We start from the raw sequence: 14,119 nt of genomic DNA on the forward strand, positions 1-14,119 counted from the left end.
GTGGTGATGTGAAATAAGAACGTCCAAAATGTGTTAAACCGTGCAGCAGCTCTTGTCGCTCGTATCAAAAACCGCCACTGTACACAGGAGAGGAAACTGAACCATGATTAACACTAAATCAAAGAATATTAATGAACCCAGAAAAGACATAAACACTGGGTCACAGGACCGTAATAGAAAAGAAAAGTTGCTGGTACTAATGCTGCCCCGACGTCATGCCAGCGCAGTATAAAAGAGGAGCTGAGACGTCCTGAGGGCAGAGCGCTCATAACTTAGACCTGTGATGTTATGATGTGTGTTTCCTCTCCTGTATGCATGCAGTAATAACTAGCTTGACCACGGCTCTTTCTGTGTTGCAGACTTTTATCAGAAAATTCCACGACAACATCATGATATAGACTTGTAGTTTGCACCGATGTGTTTTCTAAATTCTATCACACACATATACGTGAAAAGTGAGCGCGAGACACTGATGGAGCTCATAGAATCTGCTGCACGTCTGCACTGTGTTCAGCATAATATTAATTAGCCATTAATTAAAAAAGCTGTATTGTTGGTTTGTCTGCTATTCTACTTAAGAGGTCAAACTAATATATGATATGGACTCATTACATGTAAAGTATTTCAAGCCTTTACTTTCTATAATTTTGACGATGGTGCCCAGGGCACCAAACAGCCTAGGACCACCCCTGCCTGTGTACGTTCCATGTCTTGTGTCTCTACAGGATTTTGTTAAGTTGTGCGTTCTCCCTGTCTTGTTGTACCTGCTTAGTTCCAGCTGTTGTTTAACTGAATTTATCAGAAGAACCAACTCGAGGGATTAATAAAGTTCTCTCTCTGTTTCTCCTCTTTAGCCTTGTTACAAACACTACAGCTAACAAGTGGATTTTCCTGTTTTAGCTCAGCCAGCAAACAAAGCAGAACCACTTCCTGCTGAAGAGACAAAGAGTGAAAGTTTTTAAATAAACTCATTGCTTCAGCAAAGAGCAGCACAACAGTGAGACAGATTTTTAGCTTCAGGGTTCTTATTCTCCACTAAGTCATTGCTTCTGTCACTACTTAGCTAACTAATCTTTGTCTATTAGCAACCAACCAACTCAAAGAGTTCATGTTACTAACAGCTCACCTCTCTGCAGCAGACACAGGCTGGACTTTAAAATTAATGAGACCACCTTTAGACCGGTCACTCCTTAGGGACACAGAGCTGGGTTCAGGTTCATGTTTACGTTTAGTTCCTCGTTTCTTCCTGTGAGTAATGATGGAGCAGTGATGTGAGTGCTGAGCTGTGACATGGAGAAGAGTCATGGACAGTTAGAGATGGTCATCTCACCTCTGAGCTTTGGTCTGGCTCTCATGTTCCCCACACAGAGTGGTTTTAGAGGGAGGGACTCCCTCCTCTCTGTCCTCACAATGATCCATGCTGCTGGATTCACATCAGCTCACACACACTTTCTACCTTCACCTGCAGAGGAAACACAAATCATTCATGTGCACATCAACTGAAATCCTCCTTTCCATCATGTGTGCTGTCCAAATATCAGCTGCTTCTTTCCTGCTTCATCTCAGTGTCAGCTGAATGCAGTCAGACAGCAGTGTGAGGCAGAGGAAGCTGCCATCAGCTGCTCTACTATCAGTCCACTAGATGGAGCCTGAAGCACACACGATGCATTCACTGACACACACTGATTCAGTGTGACTGGAAGCTTCAGTCAGTTCAACACACAGTTGTGTGAACAACTAGTGATGGGATTTCCGGCTCTTTTTAGAGAACCGGCTCTTTCGGCTCCGAACCGGCTCTTCAGGTTGTTTTGTTGCTTTAATTAATTTATTATTAACAATAATATAAAATTATGCAGAAAATGAATTACTAATGTAAAAAAAAAAGTGGTTTTTGGTTTGCAAATCCCATGTAACTTCAGACCCAAAGAAGAACAGAAATTTATCAGCACAAGAAAAACCTTTGGAGTGTGGATTAAAAATAATGCTGACTTTCGCAAATATCCAAACAATGTGATCTTCAACAGTAGTGGAGCAGTTAGCATCTATCCAATGAGTATTACTGGGAACCTGAATCAGAGAGACTGCACCACTTTCTAATTTAACCACAAAATACACAAACAAATACTTCTTCAGAGTAGAGAGAGAACCATTCAAGGCAACAGCTTCTTGTGATCCTCTTCAAATAACAGTCAGAGGTGAGTTATTTAAAATAAATAAAATAATAATAATAAAATGACAAACCACATTCAGATAGTTTTCTATCTATAAAACATCTTTTATCAGCCTAAAAGTTTCAATACAGTCTCAGTGATTGTCCCAATTTACAATTAACTGGCACACACGATGCATTCACTGACACACCCTGATTCACTGTGACTGGAAGCTTCAGTCAGTCCAACACGTGCGAAAAACATTTTAAACATTTCAGCTGATCCATGATTCAGCAGAATCATGGATCAGATTCATGGATCCATGATTCAGCAGAATCATGGATCAGAAGAGGATCAGCAGAGTTAAAGCTTCACACTAATTATTCCTGCTGAGTTTGCAGAGAACTGCACACACACTGATTCAAAAATGTTAGTCTTGAACTGGCTGCGTAATGCAGACAGGGTAGGACCCGAATATAACGGCGAAATATCTTCAAGCAACTTACAGAAGTCCAGACGCTTTTCTTTCCAAGCTCCTTACACTACGATGACCTGGATGACTGAGAACCTTCACAGGAAAAATGAAACACACTGAACAAAGAATGCAAGACTTTCACAATAAAACAGCAAACAAAGGAACGCAAGACTGACACGAGAGCTTGACAGAGGAGTGCAGGAAAGGCAGACGAGAGTGAGCGAGCGAAAGAGGAGACAAGAGAGACATGACAGGCTGAGGAAATATAGAATGGAGCACAAGGCCTCACACAAACACACACAAACACAGACACACACAGAGACACACAGACACACAGAGACACAGAGGGAATCTAATGATCAAGGAACTATTCACTCACTGCTCGCCAGTGTTTCTTTCTTTCTTGTTTCAGTGTTTTTCTAATGAGTTTTACTCATCCATGAGAGTTTAAAGCTTGCACTTACAAGCAATGTTCCCTCAATGTTCCCCTTTTCCCTGTCAGTCACCGCCAATGTTCCCTCTAATTTTTCATGTGTCTGAGCGAACACACAAACTCCCTGAGTGATCCCCGTGAGCGACATTAGACGTGTGCACTGTGGTCACACCAGCATCGAATCATCCAAGTTACATGGTTTATTAAAATAATCAAATTACAGCATTTATGTTAGACTACTTTTAATTAACTGCTTTAGTCCACTTACAATGAAAGTTAAAAAAAAATTCTTGTTCATGACCTATGTAGCATGTTAACACTATTGGAAGCAAAAATAACTTTAATTTTAAAAACAACTTTCTGTTTTTATAAAGCTCTGACTTGTATTATGAGTCTGAGTCTGTGGTCTGGGAGAGAGTCTGTAACTCTGTCTGCAAAATACAGTAAATAATGACCAATGTTGGACAATTAATTATATAGTTACTTCTTCAAAAAAGTTACTGAGTTATGCAAACAAAGTTTTTTGCAGCTGTTTACCTAAAAATACAGCCAAGGCGTTTTTAGGTGAAAGACATTTTTTTTTAAATAAACATTTCAAACTATTTACAGAACAATCAGCTGTTTTGCATCAAATCTGATGCCACACAAATTATTTGTGCCACTCCAAAAAATAATTTGTGTCACTATGAGATGAAGGAGAACAACAGCCTGATACCTGCAGGCCTGACAGCAGCAGATGTGTCACTGCTGTAACACCTGTAACATTCAGCAGTCGCCTCATTGTTCTGACACACACAAAACTACACTACACACTAACTACACACTAACTACACAAGATTTGCTCTAAACGTCTCAAATCTGTCACATCTCAAAACACCGCCGTCACTCCGTTTCTTAACAACTAAATGCCATGTTTTGATTGGTCGACATGGTACATTTTTCGACCAATAAGAAAGGGTGGGGATTTTTAGTGTTGTTTTTTCTCACAGGCTTTCGAGCGTTTTCCTTATAAAACGCAGTTTTTCCCGTTTCTTCCTGCAGTAAATATAAACAACGACAGTATTCAGGAAGACAAACAAACATTGCAGATATTTTTATCATAACTCTGGTTTTACGCGGCCGATCAACACAATTTAAAAACTGGTATAAAGTCCACACTTTTTCCGTCAGTTGTTCGTCTGTCCTGCTCACATCTCCAATGGTTGTACACGTTGTTATTAACGTGGCTTCACTCCACATCAGCCACTTTGCTAAAACACCGGCACATATTTACTTTAATCTCAATTCAGGTTAGAATTCTTTTTGTGTGAGCAACACAGATTTTCTCTGTGCAGAGACTGTGCCAACAGTGCGCAGCTTAGAGGGAACATTGCTTACAAGGTGACTACCAATAAAAATGAGTGTGCTTCACTTTCAGAGCTACAGTGATTCAACCAGTAAATCGAATGACTTGATAATAAAAATATTTGTTTGATGCTTTGCATTGAGGCGCATTGTTGAATTTGCAGGGAAACAATAACCACAGATCAATTGTTCAAACCACTACAGTAGGGAGCCATGTTATGAATAATAAACTAAGAATAATACTAATACTAATACTAATACTAATAATAATGTTAATTTAAGTAATTGTTTTCGACTGAACATCACATATAATGTAACAAGCAGTAAATTCAGGTTAAGTGCATTATCAGCATTTGGAGGAGCTCCTTATCCTTCTCTTTACTGCTCACCTCTTACAAAGTGTTCACACAGTTTGCTAGCCTCGTTCAGCCTGCTAGCTACGCTAACAAGTCTACTACACACACTTGACTCGGTCAGATGACAGACAGCAGAGATAGCTGCTCTGCTAGCTAAGCTAACTCATGTTAAAGGTCAAAGAAATGAGGTGATGATGCTGGGAGTTATGTCACTCCCAGCATCAATGCTGAGTCAAAGACAGATACCTTATTTAAACACCAAACATTCACCGGCTTCACTTCCTGATCCAGGATTCAAAGAGGATGTTGAACTTACTCAGCTTCTTTCCATGAACGTCTTCACTCTGCAGCTCTCTGCAGTGTGGACCAGGTCTGTGTAGAAACAGAGAAAATCCTCTGCTTCTTCTCCGTCAGCAGTCGTCTGTGTCTGCAGACTGCGTCAGATTAAACACTTCACACCAGCAAAGAGTCTGAAGCTCACAGGTCAAAGGTCAGCTGCTGCACCTTTTGTGATATTAATTTGATCAATCATTAACCTGCAGCAGGTTTCTGTTCCAACACTCTAAAGAACCCTGAGAACAAATAAGATAATGTGGGTGTGTCTGCAGGCTTCAATAGATGAGCATTAAACACTCAGCAAAGAGTCTGAAGCTCACAGGTCAAAGGTCAGCTGCCACACTGTATATAACAATTCACTTTTGAACAGTAGATAGCCTGTAGGCATCTCTGCAGTGATAAACAGTTTACACATTAAACACTGAACCATAAAAGAAGCTTAAGCTGCAGCTCACAGGTCAAAGCTCAGCTGCTGCACCCAGTTATGAGTTTAAATAAATCATTAATCATGATCTTTTCCCTCTCAGCACTTTCACTTGGCCTTGGGGTGTTTTGACTGAGCTACACTGTATGTTTCAACTGTTGTAAATAAATTGGGAGTTAGGGCTGGGCGATATAGCCTAAATTCCATATCATGGTATGATTTGAAGCACGTGCGGTAACGATATATATCGCGATATATTCTTTTCTTCTGTATAACGTATTTTCCACACTATAAGGCTTAAAATCCTTTAATTTTCTCAAAAATCAAGCGTGTGCCTTTGTATGAATTCTGGTTGTGCTTACTGACCTCGAACTGATTTTGGCTGCAGAAATCTGTTAAAAATGTTTTAGTACAACTTTGGTAAGCTGCGCTGCTTGATGGATCAGAGCATTACGGCTGCCGTGGTGAGGAGCTTCATGGAGGAATCTGGGTCCAAAACTCCGTCTTTTTCAGGTCCCAAAGTCAAACGAACACTAAGAGTTAAAAACGGTCTAAATTCTTTCATCTTTAATTAAATCATCAGCGTTGCTGCTTTACCAGGTGTAACAATTAAGTTTAACATCCATGAAAACAGAAGTTATTAAATTTAACGGAGTTAGAAGTGAACAGGAAGTTAGCTCACTATTTTCCACCTAAACATTTCATAGCATGTTCTGACTGAGAGATTTCTGAAACTAATTCAAACGTACAGCTCTGCTATCACTTCCAACATAAATGAAGACAGAAACTAAACACCAGTGGCGTTTGCAGGGTTACTGAAGTTGGGCTACCTGGTATATAATGTTGTGCTACGTGATTGCTAGCGACACAGCTATGTTAGCATAGCATTAGCACAGTGAAGCTGGAGGATGAACGCCAACTTTTTTTCCACTCGATAAAAGTTAACGTGAGGGATTCTGGTGGTCAGGGACAAATGCAATCGCATAGCAGGATGCTATACACGGGCCAAACTTCAGTCAGGAGAACAACTGAGATAATTCATCCACAATACGAGGTTAGTTATTAATATACTGCAACAACATGGGAACAGAGCAGCTGCGAGAGAATTCAACATTAATATGACTTTAATTTGATCAATAATTAACCTGCAGAAAGTTTCTGTTCCGAGTCTGCCACGCCGAACAACCCTGAGAACAAATAATATGATGTGGGTGTGTCTGCAGGCTTCAGCACTGTGAGCATTAAACACAATAAAAGACTCACAAGTTCCTGCTCAAAGGTCAGCTGTCTTTAGGTCAATCATTATCCTGCAGCAGGTTGTGGCCTGATGTGTTTGTAAGAGTTTCACTTTCAGGAGGAGAAGATTTAAACGAGTCACATAAATGTGAACTACAATGTCTGTGACAAACAATTTAGTGCAAACTGCATGAAATCTGACCTGAAGAAATCCAGTCTTCTGCCTGTTGTGGTTGTGACAGCTGCTCGTAGGAGAGTTTGTTTTTAGGAGGTGGAGATGTTCTCAGAACGAGTGCGTAATCAGCTCTTTGTGTAGACGCTAAAAGCTGTGAGCCAAAACTCTGCTCTGAAACTCTTCACTCAGTCCTCACGCTGAGAGTTTAGAGGCTGAACTTCTTGTTCCTCCATAACACTGTTTTCATGAAACAGCAGAAATGAGCTTCTGTTTCTCAGCAGTGCGCACTAGGGATGGGTATTGATAAGATTTTCACGATTCCGATTCCATTTTCGATTCTGTTTAACGATTCGATTCTTTATCGATTCTCTTATCGATTATTTTTTTTAAAAAAAAGGAGAACACTAAGGTCAATTAGCTTAGATCTTTGTTTTATATCTTCTCTTTGAACAAGATAGAGATTTAGGAGTAACATGGCCTTACAAACCCAACAGTGAGATCTTAACAGATCCAACCTACGGCTCTTCAATGGGGTGTCACAGGGTCCCCAGGAAAAAACATTGTGAATGTAAAATAATAAAATAAATATTCTTCTGTAGCAATAACACAAGAATATCCAATAATGTCCCTGCCTACAATTAAACACATTCACTTACCGAAAATCGGGGGCATCTGCTGTGGCAAATGGGTGCAAGCCTTTTACCACAAACTTAGTCACTGCTCGGTGACATTCGTCTATCCTGCCTGAAAGGAGACGCTACGGTAGACTGCAGCGAGAACTGCCAGCATCTGAGCCAGACTCTGTCTGTCTCTCTCATCATGGTCACCTAAATGCACAGTAATGGCAGGTTTGTAATAAGGCAGATCGCGCTAACATAATACGCACTGTTAGTTGATTATTTACCTGCCGTATTAACGGGAGAGGACGTGCAAACGTTACCGCTGCTGCTGGGTTGAGATTCACGAGTCCGGAGCGGAATTAAAAACACGACATTCATTTAAGGTCATTGTGTGTTTGTGAGCAAATGCTTTTGCATATTCGTAGTGTTTCCTCCCTTAAATGAAATATCTACTTCGCAAATATTGCAAGTTGCCCTGTTGTCATCCGTTCTCGTAAAGTATAACCAAACTTTTTAGCGTTTGAGCCGCCATGTTTCCTGCCAGGTAAATGACGCTCCGCAACGTGGTGACGTCATTCGGGGCGACTGGAATCGATAAGGGAATCGTTTGCAAAAATGGCAAACGATTCCAAGGAATTGAAACAGTGGGAACCGGTTCTCAACAAGAACCGGTTTTCGATACCCATCCCTAGTGCGCACACAGAGAGCCACTCCTCTCTGCTCAGTCTGAACAAATCAAAGTGAAACGTCAGTGAAAACACAGCTGCTGATCAAACTGTGTCAGATTAATGCCTCAATGTTTCACTGTGAGGTTAAAAAACACATAAAAATGATTTGAAGAAGTAGGAGGCAGATTTTCACAATAAGAGCACTTTGTTTTTAATTCAGTTAATGTCAAACTGTCATCAACACCTCTGTGTTGTCTCCGTCTCTGAGCAGATTCAGGCATTACTCAAATAATAAAGGCTTTTTATTACTATTATACTTTTCATTAGTCTCCAGGTTGATGATTATAAACAGAATTATTAAAGTTTTTATCATTTCAGGCTGAAAATCAACATGAATTTGGTTCTAATCAAAGAAGCTCCTTTAATGTGTGTCATTAAAATCTTCACACAGATTTAAAAAGGTGACATTAACATTAAAATAAATGAAAGAAGCTTCAGTTGAGAGCTTCATGCAGTCATCATAAGCAGCTCATAGCAGTCACAGCTCTTTATTACGCAGCTTTGCAGGAATTAAAGTGGCTGAAGTTTCAGAGTTTGTGTGAGAAGCTGCTTTATGGACAGCTGTACACACTTCTTTATTATTTCTTCATAAAGCAAACACACAGGTTTGTCTGTAGATGATTTAAAGTGTGTCGTTGTGCAGTTAAAGCTGTTTGTGTGACGCCCTGACCTCCTGTGAATGAAACAGCCAATCAGATCCATCAGAGAGAGAGCAGGAAGTGTTGTGTGTTTGTGACAGAACAAGGAAACAGTGATGATGATGAACATAAAGATCCTCTGATGACGTGTTTGTGTTTCCTGTTACAGTAACGCTTGTTCAGCTGTTGCTCTCCTACACTTTCGAATAAATAAAGAAGAAAAAGTCAATTTAGTTTCATTTCCTAAAGCTCAGAGTTACACTTCACATTCCTGCTGTCACATCAAAAAGCTTCACTTTGGTCCAACATCTACATGTTAACATGAAACACAGAGAGACTCAGAACATCTGGAACATCTGCACTTTGACCCAAACTGTTATAGCCAGGATATTTTCTACATATTTCTTATGTTGGACCTGTTTGAACTGTAAACGACCTGTAATCATCTGTAAATGATGTGAGGCACACTGAGGCCACCTACAGGGCAGCTGGGGAACAGCAGGGATCTGAAATCATATGAGATGTTAGTGAGTGAGAAGAACAAACGGACTTAAGATGGCTCGACGTGATCAAAGTTGATCTAAAACAGAAGATAAATCCACTGATTCTTTGTAAAGTTCATCTGCTGCTCACATGAATACATACAGATTTATTTCACTCAATGTTTCTTCAAAGCTCATTTCAACCTGTTGAAGTCATGAATGAAAGTGCAGACTGAGAGTGGATCACATGATGTTTAAGGTGTGTCATGTGACATGTTCTGTATCGTCACACATGTCTAGATTGTCCCTGATATCATAACTGCTCAAACACTGATGATTATATTTGAAGAATTATTACTGATGGCAGCAAAGTTTGAATGGAGCTCTCTGTCTGTGCTGATTTGTCGCCCTCTGGAGGTCAAAGCACAAACTGCATGACGTCACTGTAACCACCACAGTGACAGGAAGTGTTTTTAAATGATGAAATATGTCAGTGATGCTGATAGTGTGTTCATCACAGACGTTCAGGCTTCATGTTGACATGAATCAAAGTGAAAGCAGAGAAACTGGAATGAATCAGGTGTTTTTACCTGGTGTAAATGGCAACACATTAAAGGTGTATAGGCAGTAGAGATGTTTTAAAAATCTTAAACTAAACTAAACAAATACAATTTTCTATTGACAATTATAAAGTTTAATTGGAAAATTAGTGAATCCAACTTGAGTTTTAATTAAAAACAAAAAGTTTTAATTTTTTTGTAATGGATATTTTAGTCATATTTTCTAAACCTTTGCCAGATTGTTAGTAAATTCAAAGTAATTTATCTCAGAGATTCATTTCAAATTAACTAATTTTTTGTTAAAATTAGCAATTTTAACCTTCAATTTGAGATTTTGTCCCTAAATTCAACACATATTTACAAGAGAATGTTAATAATATATATTATTGTTTTTTGTTGAAATTTAATTAACATTTTATCTAAACTTTACATAAATCACTTGAAATTAAAATCTACTTAAGTAAATTAAGTGTCACGTTGTTGCCATAGGTTTTTTAAGTAACCTCTAGTCACAGTTTTTACAGCACATACAGAGAAATGTAGACAGGATGTGCAGCCAGTGCAGTAAATGGTCTAAATATCAGCTCTTTAGAAAATGATCCTGATGAACATGAAACTAACATCCAATGAGAAACACAGCTTCCTTGTTTCATGTCCAATAACAATCAATGAAGAGCTAATAAAGAGCTGTTCTATTGTAAAATGCTGAGATGATTATTAGACAGAACCCAGCGGCTCACCAAAAGCCTGCATTGAAAATCTATATGAAAGTAATCTATGCTCATATATGGCAAAATCCTTTAACTGTCACTGTGTTTTTCATCTGTGCTCTTGTTGGTTGGACAAGTTTGTAAATGACAAAGAGCTCAGTGGACTTTGCATCCATCAAATCCTGTTAGATGTTTGGATTGTTTTTCCTTCACAGCTTTGTGATGAAGGCTAAAGAACAGAGATATGAACTATTGCCAATATGAATCCTGATGCATGACGTGGGCATAGACCCACCAAAGCAACACTCGGCTCACCTCATTCCAGGCGCTTGTCTGCTGGAGACCATGAGCCTTGTTAGTCACACATTAGCACCGTGGTAGGAAACAGCCTCCATCATTTCATTAGGTCTGAATTTGGACTGTTTCCCTCTGGATGAACCAAGTCTGTCAAATCTATTGATCCACCACAAACTATCAAACACATTGGCTCACAGTCAGATTGGCTTTGTATGGATGGTGTAACAGGGGGCTGGGAAAGGATGCTGAAAGCTGAATATAATACAGAACAATAACAGGACATATAATAATGTAGCAAACATGACCTTCAACAGGCACACTTCTATTATTCATGATCACAAACACAAAGAACTTGTGCAGCCCTGATATCAGCTCTAATATATGAGTGTGTTTGCCCAAAGATTGAAACAGCATCAACATGACAGCTGTAAGAAATCTTCTCTCAGCCTTGTTTGGCAGAAGATCCCTGCAACAAAGATTGTAGCTGAAAGATGACGTGTGTAAAGTTTGCTCTTTGGGAGGGTTGAGGCTGTTTTTAGACCTTTGATAGTTTCCAATCCAGTTCTGAAAGACAGAAATAAAAACAACATCATTAAGATCAGATCATGGAGCTGTTTTCTGCCTTGTTTCTATCTTCACATTACAAGACTTTACTACAATAAAGATGCTAACATGTATCTGTAGCAACAACATCATTGAATCTATAACAACTGGAGCCAAACCAGTGGCCTCTGCTGGGATCACTGGTGAGCCAACACTTCCTTGTTGGATGCAGATTTCAGGGCTTCCTTTTGCTCCTCCGTTATAACTGTTCTCTCTTCTCAACAAATGATGACACAAAGGAATCAGCAGTGACAAAGATGATGCTGAAGAGAAGCACACATTTCACACATATAACAGACCAGTCCAGTTACACACACCTCTGCTTGACATTAGGCCTCAAACAAAGACACAAAACACTAACTTGACTCTAAATAGAAGAAACGAGCAGCTTTTTCTGTTCTGTGCTTATTTATATTTGACACACATGCTTCTCTTTGTGCAAACACACATTGCACTATAAGGGTAACCTAGCACACAATGATTGGACAGCACAGTGATGATGCTGGGAGATCCTATACGAAGCAACACAGAAACACTGAGAACAAAACTTTAAACATTGATTATATTGAGATAAGCAGCCGACCCAGTCTAGATAAAGGCGAGCAGCTGGGACCGCTGCTGCACCAAAAACAGGTTTCAGTGTTTCCATGTGTGTGTGTGTGATGTCTTTACTTATACTGGTCAATAGACTTTAGTCAACACATCATTGAAAGGTGTTACACATGAAATAAAAACAGTGTCTCATCTTTATTCCTCTGAAGCAGCTGCATTATAACCAATCTGCTCCTTTGTGGCCATTTAAAACAGCCTTAAATAACTGTTGTTATATTTGTTGCAGTTTCTGCTCCTCTTGGACAGACGACTCTTGAAAAGACATTTTTGAATTTCAACTTTTAACTGGATAAATATCGGATATATAAACGTCTGCAACAAACTGATTCCAGCTTCTACCTCATGATAGGAATGTTTTTGTGGCTCAAGATGACCTGATATCTTTCATGATGGAGACATTTGACACATGTTTCACATATTATAGACCAACAAGTTATTCATAGCAGTTTAAATACGGGGAGTCACTTTTGGGCCCAGCAGATAAAACAGAGCCAATATTTCCTTCTTTATTTAAGTGACGTGTGTCACAGATGTGACCTAGTAAAGTGTAGCTGAACATTAGTAACGTTATTAACACTCTCAGCTCGTCCTTGTTCCAGACCTGAAGATCCTCTTCTTTCATTCAGCAGCAGCTTCAGGTCTCTGATGGTCCAGGGCTTGTTGTTGGGAAACAGCCCTGCTGGGATGATGGTGTCCTCACAGAAACAGTCAGTGATGCTGTTGATCTCCATCACAGAGCACGTCCCAATCTGCAGTCTCAGTCCTGCAGGGCCTCGCTGGCTTCCTGACTCCACCCAGTCAACAACAGGAAGTGTTTGAAGTGCAGGAACAAACTGAGGCTGTGGTCAAACAGGAGTTTTTATCTCCTCGCTCTGACTCTCACTGTGGCCCCGCTGCTGTGTCAACATGTGTTTGTGCTAAACAATGATGGAAAGTGTTATAAATGACTTGTTGGCCTCTGATCTCTCACAAACAGCTGAAACGTGTCTCTCATGAGTCACATGAAGGTTTTTGACAGAAAGGACAAAAAGTAGCTGCAGTCAGTTTGTGTCATTTTTATATTTATTCATCTGGGAGAAAAATCTGAGGGACATTAAAAATGTGTTTTTCAACAGAGACAAGAACATAAATATAACAGAACAGGTAAATGAACATATTTCAAGTAAACAGCTGGACTGATCAGGTCCAAACACACAGTGATAAACTTGTCAAACAGCTGTCATATCTTTATATATAAGCTCTTTATAAATCCTGTTCACTGCAGTCTGTTTACTAATAATGTCAAACTGTTAGAAACACAGAAACATCAGAATCGTCTTTGTTCACATAAACCTGTCTGGGATCCTTTGTTGTTCTTTTGATGCAGAGTTACATTATAAATATAAAGAGTTATTTCAGAGTCTCATCAGTTTTCCTACATGTCTTTATTGAACACATCAGCAGGGCTGAAGCTCTCATGTTAAACACACACTGATCTATGGACACGTTCATGTGTTTCTAACAGAACCAGGCTGTTATCAGCCGTGCACTAACATTATGTCACACACACTGAATGTAACAGTGACAGTTTACATCATCACACAATCAGCTGTGTTTGTTTCACTGTCATCAAACTAGTCAACAGGAAGTAGAATCAATAGAAACCAATCATTTACTGACAGCATGTCTGATGGAAATAAGTGCAGATTATGTATGAAGTATAACTGCACACAGTAACTGTATTACAATTAAGACTTAACAGCGCCCTCTGCTGGAGTGTTTCAGTACTGCGTTAACTAGAATACACCACCTCCTCCTCCTCCTCACACCACCTGCTACAGCTCTACTCTTCTATGACTACAGTCATCCACAGCACTGATGTGAGGTCACATGGTTCATATGTAAGGAGCACAGAGACGTCCTAGCAGCTGACCTCAGGTCAGTTTAATGACTGTGAGCAG

At 39.6% G+C, this 14,119-nt stretch overlaps 1 protein-coding gene across 1 annotated transcript in view; it reads right to left on the reverse strand.

Annotated features, from left to right (window-relative positions):
- LOC118456097 (protein NLRC3-like) overlaps nt 1-1,433 on the reverse strand; it is a 559,092-nt gene extending 557,659 nt beyond the window's left edge. The window contains exons 1-2 of the mRNA XM_087845759.1: nt 1,331-1,433; nt 1,127-1,246 (exon numbers count right to left, since the gene is read on the reverse strand). Of these exons, the coding sequence (XP_087701885.1) occupies nt 1,127-1,246; nt 1,331-1,419 (209 nt within the window). The 5' untranslated portion in view covers nt 1,420-1,433. The remainder of the gene's footprint in view (nt 1-1,126; nt 1,247-1,330) is intronic.
- Between the last annotated feature and the right edge of the window lie 12,686 nt (nt 1,434-14,119).

The sequence above is a fragment of the Neolamprologus brichardi genome, chromosome 9 (assembly GCF_056152115.1).
Source record: "Neolamprologus brichardi isolate AB-2024 chromosome 9, ASM5615211v1, whole genome shotgun sequence".
In the NCBI taxonomy this organism is placed as follows: Eukaryota; Metazoa; Chordata; class Actinopteri; order Cichliformes; family Cichlidae; genus Neolamprologus; species Neolamprologus brichardi.